Source organism: Otolemur garnettii, unplaced genomic scaffold (genome assembly GCF_000181295.1).
Source record: "Otolemur garnettii isolate 467f Iridium unplaced genomic scaffold, OtoGar3 scaffold00279, whole genome shotgun sequence".
NCBI lineage: Eukaryota > Metazoa > Chordata > Mammalia > Primates > Galagidae > Otolemur > Otolemur garnettii.
This window is the reverse complement of record NW_003852674.1, coordinates 779,999-795,631: the sequence shown is the minus strand read 5'-3', so window position 1 is coordinate 795,631 and position 15,633 is coordinate 779,999. Positions and strand designations below refer to the sequence as shown.

Here is a 15,633-nt window from a genome sequence, read left to right as displayed (position 1 = left end):
CAATAAACTGTGGTATATATACACTACATAATTGATTTAAAAGATTGTTTTTTCACTATATATTTACATCCTGAAGATTGACCCCATTTTGCCTTTTTTATCCCTTCCTATAATCAGCAAAGACCCTACCAACACTTTCAGTGGAAAGTTCTGCCACAAGGTGTGTTGACAAGCCCCACATTGTGTCAGAATTTTGTTGATCTATCATTACATCCTATTAGAAAGAAATATCCTACAGCCTATATCATTCATTACATGGATGATATTTTACTTGCACACCCAAATTTGACCATTTTACAAGACATGTTTAAACAAGCCATATTTGCCTTAAAATCTTATGACCTTTAAATTGCACCTGAAAAAAATTCAAATTACACCCCCCATAATTATTTGGGATACAAATTAACTGAAACCAAAATTATCCTGTAATGCATTAGTTTTTGGCTAGATTTCATATCTACTTTGACTTTCAAAAATTGTTGAACCATATTAATTGGTTTCATCCCTATTTAGGAATAACTAATTGCTAAAGTCAAAAACATAATTTATCAACTCTCAGACTATGATCCATGTTCTATAGTTGTTTCTTTTATAGAAAGACAAATTCAACTTAATTTTCAATTATCAATGCCTTGGCAAATTGCTGTTGCATGTTATACAGGCCTGATTACCAATGAATACTCTCATGATAAAAGATTTTAATTCTTAAAGCTTACTTAATTACTTTAAAGATTTTAAATCTTAAAGCTTACTTCTTGGAAAGAGAGAATATAGGGAGACCTCACATTGTCAAGGACTCTCCACTTACAGACACTATTACTTTTTACACAGATTCCATTAAGCACGGCAGGGCTGGATATACTGATGGTAATAATGTCAAAGTCGTTCAAAGTCCTTATAACGCTTTTCAAAAGAATGAGATGCTTGCTATTCTTATTCTACTCCAAGACTTTCATTGTGCTATGAACATTGTCATCAACTTTCAATACTCCAGTTTTGTTCTTAGACACCTTGAAACAGTGACTATTACTCATACTCATGAAATCTCTTCCCTTTTTCAATCTATCCAGTCTCCTTAGATACTGTATTCATTATATATATACATATATATATATATATATATATTACTCATATTAGAGCACATGCCATTCTACCTGGTCCCATGACTTCTCTAAACTCTCAAATAGATCAAACCCTTATTGGTACTGTCCAGGAAGCATCCATTTTTCATTGTTATACACATGCTAATGCAAAAATGTTTCATAAGAAATTCCATCTCACAAAAATTCAATCACAACAAATTTTCTCAGTTTTCCTTCTTGTTCCAAAATACATTATCCCCCTTTGATAAAGGAACCAACCCTAGAGGACAAATAGTAATCCAAATATGGCAGATGGATAGGACCATAGTCCAATCCTTTGGTAGACTAAAATATGTCATCATTCCATAGATACTTTTTCTCATTTTTCCTGGGCTATAGCCTTACCAGGAGAAATGGCTCATCATGTCATTCAACACTTGCTGGAATGTTTTAATGTCATAGGGCTCCCTAAATCCATTAGGACTGACAATGCACCCTCTTGCTCTGCTCAAAAATTAAGTAATTTTATATCCTTCTAGAATATTAAAATTTCTCATGGTATTCCTTACAATTCTCAAGGCCAAGCCATTATCAAATGCCACCACAAAACATTAAAATATTTTATAGTTAAACAAAAAGAGAGAGATGGCTTACTCTCTTGATATATTCTCCCTAGAGCCCTGTTCACTCTTAATTTTTTAAATTTCAACAATGATGGAAACACAGCTGCTAAACTTTGTCACTGGACATCTTTCACCCATCTGTCACTTTCCCAAGTGTAGCAAAGTATTTTCTATAAGAAACATGATATATCTAAATGGATACCTTGTTATGTGCTACATTGGAGTTGAGTGTTTGCTCATATCATTACAGAACAACAAAAAAAGCAGTGGCTGCCTATTCACTGGATTAAACCTCAACATGAGCAGGAGACCTCACCAACATCTTGACTAATTTATCCTTAGTAACTCCTTCTATAGATACAAGGTTCCCTTATTTAAGGGAATAAGGAATCTCAAGTTTTTAGGCCTAAGATTTCATTAAAACATTCTATTCCAAACTTTCCACCCCAATTTTAATTTACTGTGAACCCTAGATCACCATCCTCTGAGAAGCCTCTAACTGCCTCCCATATCACTGTCCATCCTCAGCAGGAAGTAGCTTAGAGCTGTCAGCACCCTTTCTCCCTATAGGCAGTTAGAGCTTCTGAGACAAAGGATTGATATGGGATTCCACCATTTAAGGAGTCTCTTGATTCTCTAGGCCTTAGTAAGCTCAGTCCACACCCTCTAAGCTCTAATAAGGTTCTGAACAAAGCAGCCAGCTTTAGTAATGGAAATGTGAAGTCATAGAAAACTTCTTGTATCAGCAAAGGTAAGAGAATCTTTATTTGTTGAATATATATTCTTAATCCTTATTTTACTGCTCCTTTAGATTGACACTTCCCCACCTGTCATTCCAGTCTGCACTCTGCCTGTTGCTGCTCATTTAATGGGTGCAATGGATAATGTGCAGAAGCAGAAAACGGGGGGTGTTGATTAATACCTCCTATGGAAGTGTCAAGAATCCTATGGGTCTGCCCAAAAACAGTTAGGTGATGAAATATGTAAAATTAATATTACCCTTATTTGTTTAGAACACAAATCCCTTTTTTTTTTTTTTTTTGGTGAAGGCCCTCACTGATTCCTCTGATGTAGTTTTGTTAACTATTTTGTGCTTTTCTTTCTTTCTTTCTTTTCTCCACCTAACTAGAAGGAGTGCTATTTCACAAGAAGAGAAAATGAAATAAATAACTATGGATTTTTCCTTCACCCTGCACAAGAATGTCTTAAACAAAAAAAGGGGAACATGTAGCAACCTATGTAACAAGATATGTAGCAACCTATGTAATAGGATATGTAGAAGCTTATGTAACAACATATGTAGTGATCTATGTAGCAACCTATGCAGTAAGATGTGTAGGAACCCGGCTTGCAGAGACAAAATGGGGATTGACTGGGACAGTGGGACTGCAGGGACAAAGTGGCAGTTTTATAAAACATACAAGCAATCACTAGTTAATGAACAGACATTGGCAGTTGGAAATTGATCAGCTGTGGAATTCCAGAGTGGGGGTCAGGGTCAGGGGAGGGGAGCTTGATCTCAATAAATAGCAATTGTGGAGGTTGCTTGGGGCCTTTTCTCCCAAACACATGGGGAGGCCCACCTCCTGCAAGCTTTGAGCTTACAATCCATTCTCTGGCCTGCTTCCTTGGTGATGGCACCAACAATGTCTCTTAATTCATGTGTGTGTATGTGATAAAAACATGAGAAGGTAAAACATAGAGCCTCATACTGGAAATCCTAGTATTTTGAGAGGCTGACTTGAGAAACTTGCTTGAGGCCAGTAGTTCATGACCACCTTGGCAACATAGCAAGAGATTCCATGTCTACAAAAAGTAATAATAATCAGCTGGTTTGGTGGACTGTTACTGTAGCCTCATCTCCCTGGAAGCCTGAGGAAAAAGCATTTTTTGGGCCCATGAATTCAATTCTAAAGAAAATAAACTGTGATAGCATCATTCCCTCCAGCCTAGGTAACAGAGGCAGTCTCAAGACCCAGTCTCAAAAAACATAAACAAAAGTCTTGGAAAAACTAGTGACTGATATTGGGTGATATGTAACTAATTCTTGAATTGTTTACTTTGTCTGTAGCATAAAAGTTAGAGAAGAAAGAGGAGGCTCTGTCTATTTATCTAAAGCCCATGAAGAATGTAATATGTTGATGCTATTCAGAATTCGTTGACCTTCTTAGACATATAAACTAATTTTCACCAAGTTTGGTAAATCTTTCACTGTTATTTCTTCATATTTTCTTTAGAAGAGTACATTACTCTTTTCTGCCCTTGTGGGACTTATATTATGTATATGTTGGTGTGTTTGAGTACAACAGAGACTTCTTAGGTCTATTTTGTTTTTAAACTGTTTTCTGTTTCACTATTTTTATTCCTCAAAAATAATCTATTTTTATTGACTTATCCTCATTTTTCTTATTCTCTCTTCTGCCACCTGATATTTGCCATTAATTACTGCTATCTTTGTTGCTACTCCATATTTGGTAAGGCATCATTCTCATACTTCTCTTTAGTTCTTTATATGTGACTTATTAAAGTCCCTTGAGCATATTTATAATAGTTTATTTAAATTCTTTGTGCATTAGTATTAAGTCTGACATATGGGTACCTCCCCAAGTGCTATTGACTCACCGTTTTTTTGTTTTTTTTTTTTGCATGTATGAGTGACTCTTTTCTCTCTTTCTCACAGACTTTGTTGATGCTACACATTTTAGATAGCATAATGTTGCTTCTTAGGAAGCCAGATTCTCCTTCTCCCTAAAGTTTATCGTTGCTGATGTTAATAGTGTGTTTAGAGGCATTCCAGGACTAATTCTTTGAAGTCTGTTTTATCTGTGGTATGCAGCAAATTAAGTCTGCATCATTAGCTAACAATTGATCTGAGATTTCCTTAATTCTCTTGAGCCATTAAGGCTTCCACTTTTGCATGGGACACTATGTGTGTATCAAGGAACCTCTTCAATGTACAAGTCTACCGTACACTTCTCAGGGCTTCCATACCAGCCAGGTGGGCAGGTACATAGCCCTACATAATTGTGGGGCATTCTATATTTTCATGAACATGTCAGGATTTTTAAAAGACCCCTATGAATATTTTATTCTTCAGATGTTGCAATAAAAATCATGGCAGAGCTCTTCTTTGGTCAAAATATACTTTGGAATTTGAGTATGGCAGTGCTAAAAACTAAAGTTGATTATTTTTGACTAGTGCTTGGTAAAGCTTTTCCCTAAGAGAGACCAGTGTGTTAGCTCAAAGAATGAGTCCTGACAAAGAATGGAACTTAATCATGGAGTTGTAAGATATGTCACAGAATGGCAGCACTCTGTGGATGGCACTTTTTCAGTATTTTCAAGCTTCTGTGTCCCTCTGGTGCAAGGCTGGTGATTGCAAGTCCGATAATATTCATGGATATTGTAATTTTGAACTTGATATTTTCCAAAGCTGGTATATAACTGGGCAAAGGGAAAAGGGCACATGCCAAGTTAAAATTCCAGAAACTTGACTCTTTTTTTTGAGGTCCACAATTTTTTCTTTAAAAATGATGCATAGAATACTTTAAGCTCTTGGTTAATTTCTGGAGTCATCACAAAATTTGACGTTGACAATATTTATGTTGTTTTTATTGAAGAATAAATGTTCAGAAGTCCTCACTATTCTTGAAAACCTGCCTTCTTACTGCATTTATTCTTCTCACAGCAATCTTTTCAGGGTGTAAATATCAGTAGCTGTTCCTTGCAGGAAATAATTTCTGTAGGTTTAGATTAAGTTGTTAAAGTACAGACTTGTTTTATCTTAGAAATAGAAAAGAAGGGGAGTAAGAGACTGAAAGAGAATAGGGAAAAGGAGAAACAGCAAGGATATGACATGATATCCCCAAGTAAGAAACAATGACCATGGGTGAGTCAAACAGTTATAGAATTTAAGGGTGACAAAGAAGGTGAGTTCAGGCAAATTCACAAGGTACTGTTAACGTGAGTCCCACAAGGTTGAAGACAGACATGTTTTTCCATATGTTTCTGATCCTGAGGCCTGATGTTTATACTCCATTTTTTGTCTGGGAGTTATTAAAAACAAATTTATAAAGCAGATTTAATAAATAAGTCTAGCAATTGGGAAGATAATTTTTATTTCTTTTAGGCTTCTGGGATCTTCAATTGTTTCTGAAAAGGGAACTCAATGTGGGGGAGAATAGCAAGATGAAGAAAGCAGGCAAAGGAGAGATTGATTTTTGACCTCACTTAAAAAATATGACTTAACAATGTCTCCATTATTTCATTACAAAAATTGATCAACCTTACAACTCTCAGAGGGCAATTTTTTAATCCTATAGGTAAATTCCCCAGCTCTTATAATGATTATGTAGCTTCCCATACACAGTTGGTCTTGGTACAGACAGTTTGTGAAGAGCGGACTGTGGGCAACAGGGCCCCCACGGCCTGGGAGATACTCAGAAAGAGAGAGCCCTAACAACTTCTCCTCCTTTAACAACATTCTTTTCACCTGCTAGAATTCACATAGTCCATGAATATTTATCTTGTTATCAGCAAGCACACAGGTTTTCCTCTTTAAGGTTGATCACCCCACGTGCAAAGACTCATGTAACCTTGTTAAGATATTGTACAAATAAAGCTGTTTTCAGGTTTCAGGAGCTGGCTGAAGCCATCAGCTCTGTCAGTCTTCTTGACACCATCCTATCTCTCCTCTTCTGTGTGTTTTGTTCGTGTGTGTGTCCCTCTTCTACATTTCCCACCTCCATTCAGGTCAACTCTCCCTCCTCATACCAGGATGCAAGAGGTCCCTCTCTCATGCCAGTATATGATGACAGCTGTTACATTTTATTAATACAAAATATGGAATCAATTTGGTGTAAGGAATGATTAAAATGTCCAATATCTGCCCAAATTTACCTCCATGCCTTCGTAAAATATTTTAAAGGAATGATGCAAATAGAAAATATTGGTATGGTGAAAACACACAGTACTGTTTTTATTTGGTAGTATGTATGTCTTCTGAGTAAAGCTGAAGGCTTCTACATGGCTAAGTCAATGTATTTAAATCTCTTTATTTAGTATCAGTTTCTTGGGTATATGTCATGTTCACACATTCATATTTAAATCAGTGAATAACTAGATTCTTTGAAGAAAAGAAACACTTGTGAATGTCAGGACATGTTTTTAGATCTTTTTTTCCTCCACCTAAGAGCAGAAACTAGGTTTTTGAGGCTCATGAACCATCAGTATCAAGGGGCTAAAGGTGGGATAACATCCTGCCAGAAAAGTGGGAGTGTGCTGGAGCCAGAAGTGAGATTTGAAAAAAGCAATATGATATATTCTAAGAATAGAATTGATGAAGTAAAACATAATGAAATTTGTTGCCAGAAGCAGGATGGTCTGAGTGGCTTTTGCCTCAGGAGAGAACCTGTGGGAGATGCTGAGGGTGTGAATATGCTTCACTCTCTGGTGGTGTCTGTGTAAGAGAAGGACCATGTAGACACTGGCCCCAGCCATGAGTCCCATAAACACAAAATCTGGGAAAGTCATTAAAATTGTGTAGGTTACAATGGAAGATGTGTCTGGATTTTGAGAAGAGCAAAGTCCATAATTTCGTGTCTTAGTAGCATTATGGATATCCTGAAGAGCTTGTGCAGTTCTAGGAACAAAGACATTCATCAACAGGTTGGAGATCCAGCATAGAAAGCAGAAGAATCTGTTGTTCTTCAAGGCTTTACCTTTGAGCTTCATCCACCCCATAGTTTTAGGGCTGATAGTGATAGCCTGAAAACTGCACAAGTGGCAAGTAGTACAGAGAGAAAGGCCCCGGGCTGTTCTGTGGATGTAATTGACAAGTTTACACCCTGTATGTTCCAGAATATTTCTTACTCCCCAGATAAATATTATTTGAGGGATCCCTTTGAAGAGAAGAACCAAGAGGTTGGCCACAGCTAGGTTGGTGAGGATAAGGTGTGTGGGCCTCAGGGCTTGGCAGGTGCAGGCTGTGGAGGTGTAAGTTACCAGAAGAAAGGTGTTCCCCAGGACCCCAATCCCTGTTTGCACCAAAAACATTAGCCCCAGGATCAAATCACTAAGAGTCATTCTCATGTGATCATGCAAGAAGTTGTTCAGAGAAGAGTCTGAAGATCAAAGGATTAGGATCCAGTGTACCAGCACAAGTCTCAGGTTTGCTCCAATACTCACATTTCTAACAGGAACTTCTGTGCCCTCACTAACTCCCTTGGTTATGCAAAGATTACTTGACCTGGGTCACTGTTCCTCAGGGTTCATAGCCTAGTGTGGGAGACACAAATATGACATATGATAACAGTAAAACAAAAATCATGTCATGAATGAAGAATATAAGGGTGTGGAACACCATTCCACCATACATTGTGGAATATATATCAGGCTTTGTAACACTTAGGGGCTGTATGATAATATATAGAAACTGCATTATTTTTATTATCTTAATTTTTTTTCTCTGAAATTATTCAATTAACGTATATGTGTATCACAAGTAATAACATAATATAAATGTACATAGACAAAAAATTAGTCTATAACCAATCTGTCATTTATAATCTTACTCCTTGAGATAACCATGTATCTCAAGTGTTCATTCTTCTAATGTTTTCTTTGATTCTTACAGAATGTGTATGTTTCAGTAAACATTAATGAATACAGGAACAGATTAGATACTTATGTTTAGAAATTTAATGCATTCTTCCTCATAAGTCTTGTTTCCAAGGAAACAATTATACTGAAAACATGGAATTAAAAAGATAATATACCATGATAATGTAAGACATATTTCAGGAATGCAGTGACAGTTCAATATTATACAATCTAATAATAAACTGTACTATATAAATAAGAAAATTAATCTCGTGGTTTTCATTAATTCTAACAATAGCTTCTGATAAAATTCAATAGCATAAGTTCAAAAAATACATTCAAAAATATGGGAGTATAGGGACATTTCCTTAGCACAATTATGTGTATGTAATCTAGTGATTCATTTATGTTGTGCTTCATAAAAAAGTAAGGAGGACCACTATTTCAATTAATACTTACCATAGTCCTGTTATGCTTGAGTCAATATAATTATCCAAGAGAAAATAAAAACTTAGAGAGGGGAAAACTATTTGTAGATGACACGATAGTATACAAAGAATCCCTAGAAAATCAGATTAAAAATGAACTCAATGAGAAAAATGAGGAAGGCAGCAATCTATACATTTAGTACACAAAAATCAATAGCCTTAATATAGATAAATAATATCAATTATGTGATGGAACAAAAAGTCATATTTACAAAGCAAATCAAAAGTTTAGGCATAACATAAAAAAAATTAATAAAAACTTGATGAGTAAAAGTTGTAAATACCCTAGGAGGGCACAAAAGTAGCCCTGGGGAATGGAAGACATTTACAATTGCTGGGCAGGATAGCAAAACATCATAAAGACATCACTCCTCCAGAATTTAACCACTACATTTACTAGATCAACTAAATATAAGAATAATTCTTGTATTTTTTTGGATCCAGATGAATTGACAATGAAAATTAAATTGAAAATAATATTTAAAATTATGCAGGAAGGTATAAAAGAAGAGCTGTGAGCAATGGAGCAGCTCTACTAAGTCCCAAAACATATTTCACAGTCTCCATATTAAAAGTGTTACATCTATACACAGAAAAGCAGAACAGAAAGGTATCTAAAATTTTAAAATGAAACCATGCATAGTCTTAGATGAACACATGGGTGGATTCCTCCATGACATGAACATTGGGGAAAGCTTTCCAAGTATGACTGAAAACCAAAAGGCAAGAAAATATTTACAATATTAATGACAAAAAAGTTAAGAAAAACCTTTTCATGAACAAACACTGTAAGAAAGCATAGTTTTTGCATCTCCTGTAGCTCAACAAACCCAACTAAACCAAATTTCTTACAAATAATAACCATAGACTCCAGATAAAATATAAAGCATGGCTATCTATAGAGTTCACTCCTGAGTGAGCAGAAGCAGTCAGATCCTGGGGAAGGCTGACAATGGAGAGAGATGGGTGAGTTGTCTACTTTTCAAAATGACTCTGAACCTGAGGGTAGCTATGCTTAGCACCTTGCAAAGTGACTAAAGCCAGAGTAGATCCCCATAGTTCCATAGTGGAGGTCAACTGCAGAGACTGAAAACAAGAAAGTGGTGGAAAAAGATAGTTGTACTGTGGGACCATATGCTGTAGGCGTGACTTTTATCCAAGTCTCTGGCAGGTGGATGCTTAAGTATTCATGCAGATACCAACATGCTCCTGGAAGCCTAAAACAACTGAGCTGAGACATAAGAATGTGGAATTTGACTTTAACTAAATCAACTGTCTGCTGAAAGAACAATCATATATGCTCTTATGTTTGTGTCAAAAAAAAAAATGACACAGAATCCAATCTCTACAATGTGTGAGGACACATCCCAAAATGACTAAACAGATAAATAGGATAAACTGACCTATATTCAAGCCATAAAATGATCAATGGAGACTAGACCCACCATAGCTCAGATGTTGCAATTAACAGAAAGTGATTTTAAAGCAGATTTTATAGCTGTGATTATAGTGACAAAGAAAATTACGTGAGGAGCAACAGAAACCACATAGGAAAGCAAATATAATTTCTAGAACCAAATAATAAACATTCAGAATAAACAAATAACTAAACATGACAGAGAAATAAAAGCTTTAAAAAACTATATTTTATTCAGGTAAATAATTATTAAATTTGGATAACACATTAAAACTCAGTGTCATGAACACCTAGATACAGATAGTAACTGAGTTATTTTGTAATATAAGAAGTATATGTATTGGGTTCTTCCTCTGGTTCCTGGCACTGAGTTGTTGAAACAAACCCTTGTTAATAAGAATGCTGGGAGAATTTTTATCTAATATTTCTCTCTGACTGTGGTTCCTGCCACAGAGCTTTTAAGACACTTGAGATTGCCTGACTGATATAAACATCTGACACAGATCTCCTACATCCTTTGGAATTTCCTGGGTGATGGGAGCAACTTTTGCCCCAGCAAGATCAGTCTTGTGGACTCTTGACCAGTCTTGGGGTGGGCTCCTTGTCAGGGTAACCAACCTTATGATTAGAGTGTTGGAACTATCAGCATCACACCAACCTCCAGAGAAAAGAGAGAGGATGAAGGTTGAATTGAATACCAAATTCCAGGGCCCAAATCTATCACAAAAAAACCATGATTGTATAATGGAGCTTTCATAAAAACACAAAAGATGGGAATTGGAGCACTGCCAAGTTGCTGAATAAACATACAACTGCCTTTGTCTCCACATGGCTGTACTCCGTCTGCCAGTTCCAACAATGAAATTGATCCATTCATTTGCTTTTTGTGATATACTCACATTCCCTTTCTTTTTTTATATATTTTTTTATTAGATCATAATTGTGTACATTAATTCTATCATAGGATACGGTGTGTTGCTTCCATATACAGTTTGAAAAACTCTCATCCAAGTGGCTACATAACCCAAAATCACAGATGCTGGCGGGGTTGTGGAGAAAAGGGAACACTACTACACTGCTGGTGGTAATGCAAACTAATACGCCCTTTTTGGAAAATCATATGGAGAACTCTCAGAGATCTAAATATAGATCTACCATTTGATCCTGTAATTCCTCTGTTAGGTATATATTGAGAAGACCAAAAATCACGCTATAATACAGATATCTGTACCAGAATGTTCATTGCAGCCCAATTCACAATCACTAGGTCATGGAAGAAGCCCAAATGCCCATCCACCCATGAATGGATCAATAAATTGTGGTATATGTACACCATGGAATACTATACAGCCAATGTCCTCCTTAGCAAAGTATCTCAAGAATGGAAGAAAAAGTATTCAATGTACTCGAGGGAGGTGGAGCAAGATGGCGGAGGAGATGCATCCCTGAGTCAATTCTCCTGGTGGTTTCAGGTGAGAGCGGGCTTATTGGATCCCTTCCACGTGGAGTCCTTGCACGGATAAGCAGTGCAGGGCGAGCAGCAAAGAGGTGAATTGCTGGATTGGAAGTGTAGCTCAGAACTATGGTGTCAGCCAGAAAAAACTCAGGGCAGCAGCTGAAACAGCACCATATGTGACCTGCAACGCCAGGTCCTCGGCTTGCATCCTGTGGTGCCAGTTCTGCGGCTTGCTTACTGAGAGACAGAAACCAATCCCTCCCCCACCAAAGGCTCCTGTGCCCAATTCGTGGGGATTTTGCGTGTCTCAAAGAGAGTATGATGAGGTGTGGATTCCCAGGCGGAATTTGGTAGCCAGAAACGGGAGACATTTGGAACCAGTTTGGGGAGTCAGGGATCTAGGCATTCGGACAGAAACTCGAGGGGAAGGGACTCTGCTTAGGAACTGATCCATCCTGTAATTTTGGTAGTCTGTGTGGAGCTACACTGATGCAGCGACTTGCAGGGTGAATCGGTTCACCTCTTGCAAACACTGAAGAGTCTTTTGAACGTTCTGCTGCAGTGGCTGCGACAGCAGTGGCAGTTGTGGCCCTCCCCCATCAGAAATAAGCTAAACGCCAGGGCAAAAGGAGCACCCTAGCTCTTTTCCCTCAGACCACATGGATTTGTTTGAGGGGAAATCAGGAGTTGAGTGCAGGGAATCAGTTCCCTTCCTACAAACACTGAAAAATATTTTGAATGTCCTACCAAGATGGGCAGAGGCAGAAGCAGCAGCGCCGGCTGCGGCCTCTCCCCCACTGAAACACAGAACGCGAAAGCGGGGCCCCAGCTCTTTTCCCTCGGACCACAATGGTTTTCTGTTTGAGGGGAAATTAGGAGTTGAGTGAAAGTCTGGCAAAGTGCGAACTTGTGTCCCAAGTTGGAGGACAGATAGGAGTGGGTGGCCAGCCAGGAACCAGATGTAATGTAAAACCTCCAAAATGAGGACTCCATAACACCTCCCCCAGAAGCTCAGAGAACTCAATTTCATCTGCAGTCAGCCATCTGGCATCTGAAGTTAATCCAAGATGCCCTACACTCTGCGGGAACTGTTGTAGGGAGAATCTGGGCATCCTGCCAGCAAAGATTCTCCATATACATATTTTTTCCCCTTCTATTTTTGGTATTAGCGCAGGGACCACTCACAGCGCCACCTGTTGTCTAGAAAGTATACTGCAGCATAATTATATATATATTTTTAAACAGGAACCCCACCGCATTGAAAAAGGGACTTGTTTGTATATACTCAAAATAAAGTAATTTTCCTAGTGGTGCCCTTCTTTTCCCTTTTTTTTTATTTTTAATTTTTTACTTTTTATTTTTATTATATATATATTTTGATTCTCTCTCTTCTTGGATTGTTTGCTTTCCTATTTGTTTGCTCTATCATTTTATGACAAACATTTCTGTGGTTATCTTTTATTATCACTATTTTTTTTTCTTTTTCTTTCTCCCTTCTTTCATTTTTGATCTGTTAGTTGACAGGTTTGTCTGTTGCTCTGTTTACTTCTTTGTCTGTTTGTTTACATGTGGCTGAGTGTCTGGGCATTGGTGTGCTTGTATGTCTGGTAGCATTTTAGTCTGTTTATTTGTCTGCCTGGTTTCAATGTATTTTGTACTTTGCTAAATTCCCGGGTTGGCTATATTCCCTAACTAAAATTTTCAAGTTCAATAAGAATTTGGAGGAATAGGAGATAAGAGCTGACTAGAGCTAGCTTTGAACATAAACATCTGTTCAGGGAGAGAGATGACTATCAGAAGAATCCAATGAAGCTGAAAGTGGGGAGCTAAACTGAGAGAAGAGATAGAAAACCACACATCCTCCCCACCGAGGCAAACCACGACTTCAAGAAAACAAATTCCAGGCTTAGATTGAACCAAAGTGGAATATTCTACAGCTCCCATTGAGTGCCTGTGGCAGATAGGCTTCAACTATCTCTGATGGCTGGCCACAAAGAGTGGTCACCGAGTGGAGAAGGCATTGACATTACTGGGACTCTGTCAGGCACAAAACCCTGATGAACTCATTGACTTTACCTGGACTCTGGTAGAAACAAAACCCTGACTCACTTGCTCATTGGATAGGACTGGGTTACAGAGTCTGGGTCAACAGAAACTGTTGGTGGGGTTAACTGAGACTGAGGTTACCAGAGTCCAGTGGCGAAGTGTGAGTAAGGAGGGGAAAGAGACATCAGTCTCCTTACTCCAAATTGTCTACTGAACATGCCTTTCTGACGACTCAGAGCACCAGAGTGAGCCACACTTATACCACCAGTATACTCCTATTAATTAGTTGCTAGAGACCTTGTGATCTTTCCAACCAGGGAGTGGGTACTGACCAGGTCAATAGGTTTGGATCTCTTGATTTGGGAAAATTAACTGGTGGTTCAGGGAGAATCTCTGATGCTCTCGGGTTTTTCTCAGGCCCAAATTGTCCTCAGGTGGAACATTCTCCAGTTGTCACTGAGTGCCTAAGATAGTCAAGCCTCAGTTCCCTTTTCTGGTGGGGGGTTGAAGAGCAGTAACTGAGTGGAGCTGGCACTGGCTTTACTTTGATTTTGGCAGACACAGAGCCCTGACAAACTAGCTTAGTGGGAAACTAGGTCATAGCCCTGCGGGGTCTCCAGTGACTGGGTGTGACAAAGGTACAAGGTGGGGTAGGAGGCATCAACCTCCCTAGAATACTTTATTTGCTGGGCAGGTTCCTCTGACCCCACAGAACACCGGAGCAGGTCATACCTGCGCTGCCAGAAGATCCCTGCTGTACAGTTGCCAGAGACCTCTCGAACTCTCCCACCTGAGAATTGTGTTGACTGTGACACTTGTCTTATATCATTTGCACTGGGCCAATCACGTGAGAACTATGTAAAGTGATACCCTAGGGGTGTGGTTGAGGAAGGTGTGATTTTCCTTTCCCAACCATCGCCAGTAAGGGGAGGGGTGACTTAATCACTCTTATTTCTCCACAGCTGAGATCTTAACCCAGAGTAATTGCTTTTCTAATGTAGAACAGATATCAATTGTAAACAAGATAGAGACAAGCAGACCTGTAGGCTCTCAGACCGTAGCATTATTTGCATCCTTGGCAAAGTTCTAGAAGAAAAGATACAGACACTAGTCCCAGCCTTTGCCCCAAAAGGCCAGCAAAATATCACTCCCATAGCCCTCAACCCAACTTCCTCCTACCAACTCACCTAGCCAAGCAGAGTAAATCCAGCATGGGGCAGAGCCAGCTGAAAAACTCCGGTAGTAGGAATAAACAAAATAGAGCAACCCCCCCAAGGAAGGACGTGGCAGAGGTACCTGAAGATCCAACCCATAAAGAGATGGCTGAGATGACAGAAATTGAGTTCAGAATGTGGATAGTAAACAAGATTAATAGAATGGAAGAAAGGAAAGAGCTAGAACTCCAAGAAATGATTCAAAAAAATGTCTCAAGAAATTATTCAAAAGATGTCCCAAGAAATTATTCAAAGGATGACTCAGGAATTCAACAATTTCAAAGATAAAATGATCAAAGACTTTGAAACTTTGAGACAAGAGGTTGCAGCCCTCAAAGATTTGAAAAACATGGTGGAATCTCTTCATAACAGAGTGGAACAGACTGAAGAAAGGATCTCTGACATTGAATACAAAGCCTTTGAACAAGCCCAAGAGAGCAAGGATGAAAAAAATGGAAAACAAGAACGGATCTTTCTCTTAAAGAGCTCTGGGATAATTCGAAGAAAACTAATATTCACCTTATAGGAATCCCTGGAAGTGATGAAGCTGCCTCACAAAACACAGAGGCTCTTCTTCATGAAATTTTGAAAGAGATTTCCCAGACATCCCAAGAGATTCAGAACTTCAGATAGCAGATAGTTTCAGAACCCCAGCATGACTAAACCCAAACAAGACACCTCTCAGGCACATCATAATTAAATTCACT

General features: G+C 38.3%; 1 protein-coding gene across 1 annotated transcript; it reads right to left on the bottom strand.

Annotated features, from left to right (window-relative positions):
• Positions 1–6,892: 6,892 nt before the first annotated feature.
• Positions 6,893–7,795, bottom strand: LOC111722569 (vomeronasal type-1 receptor 1-like). Its single transcript, XM_023508826.1, has one exon. It carries the CDS (start codon positions 7,793–7,795, stop codon positions 6,893–6,895), a length of 903 nt encoding a protein of 300 aa, XP_023364594.1.
• Between the last annotated feature and the right edge of the window lie 7,838 nt (positions 7,796–15,633).

What these genes read in the sequence shown, in the direction of transcription:
- LOC111722569 (XM_023508826.1), bottom strand. Translation starts at nt 7,795, where the DNA reads ATGAGAATGACTCTTAGTGATTTGATCCTGGGGCTAATGTTTTTGGTG.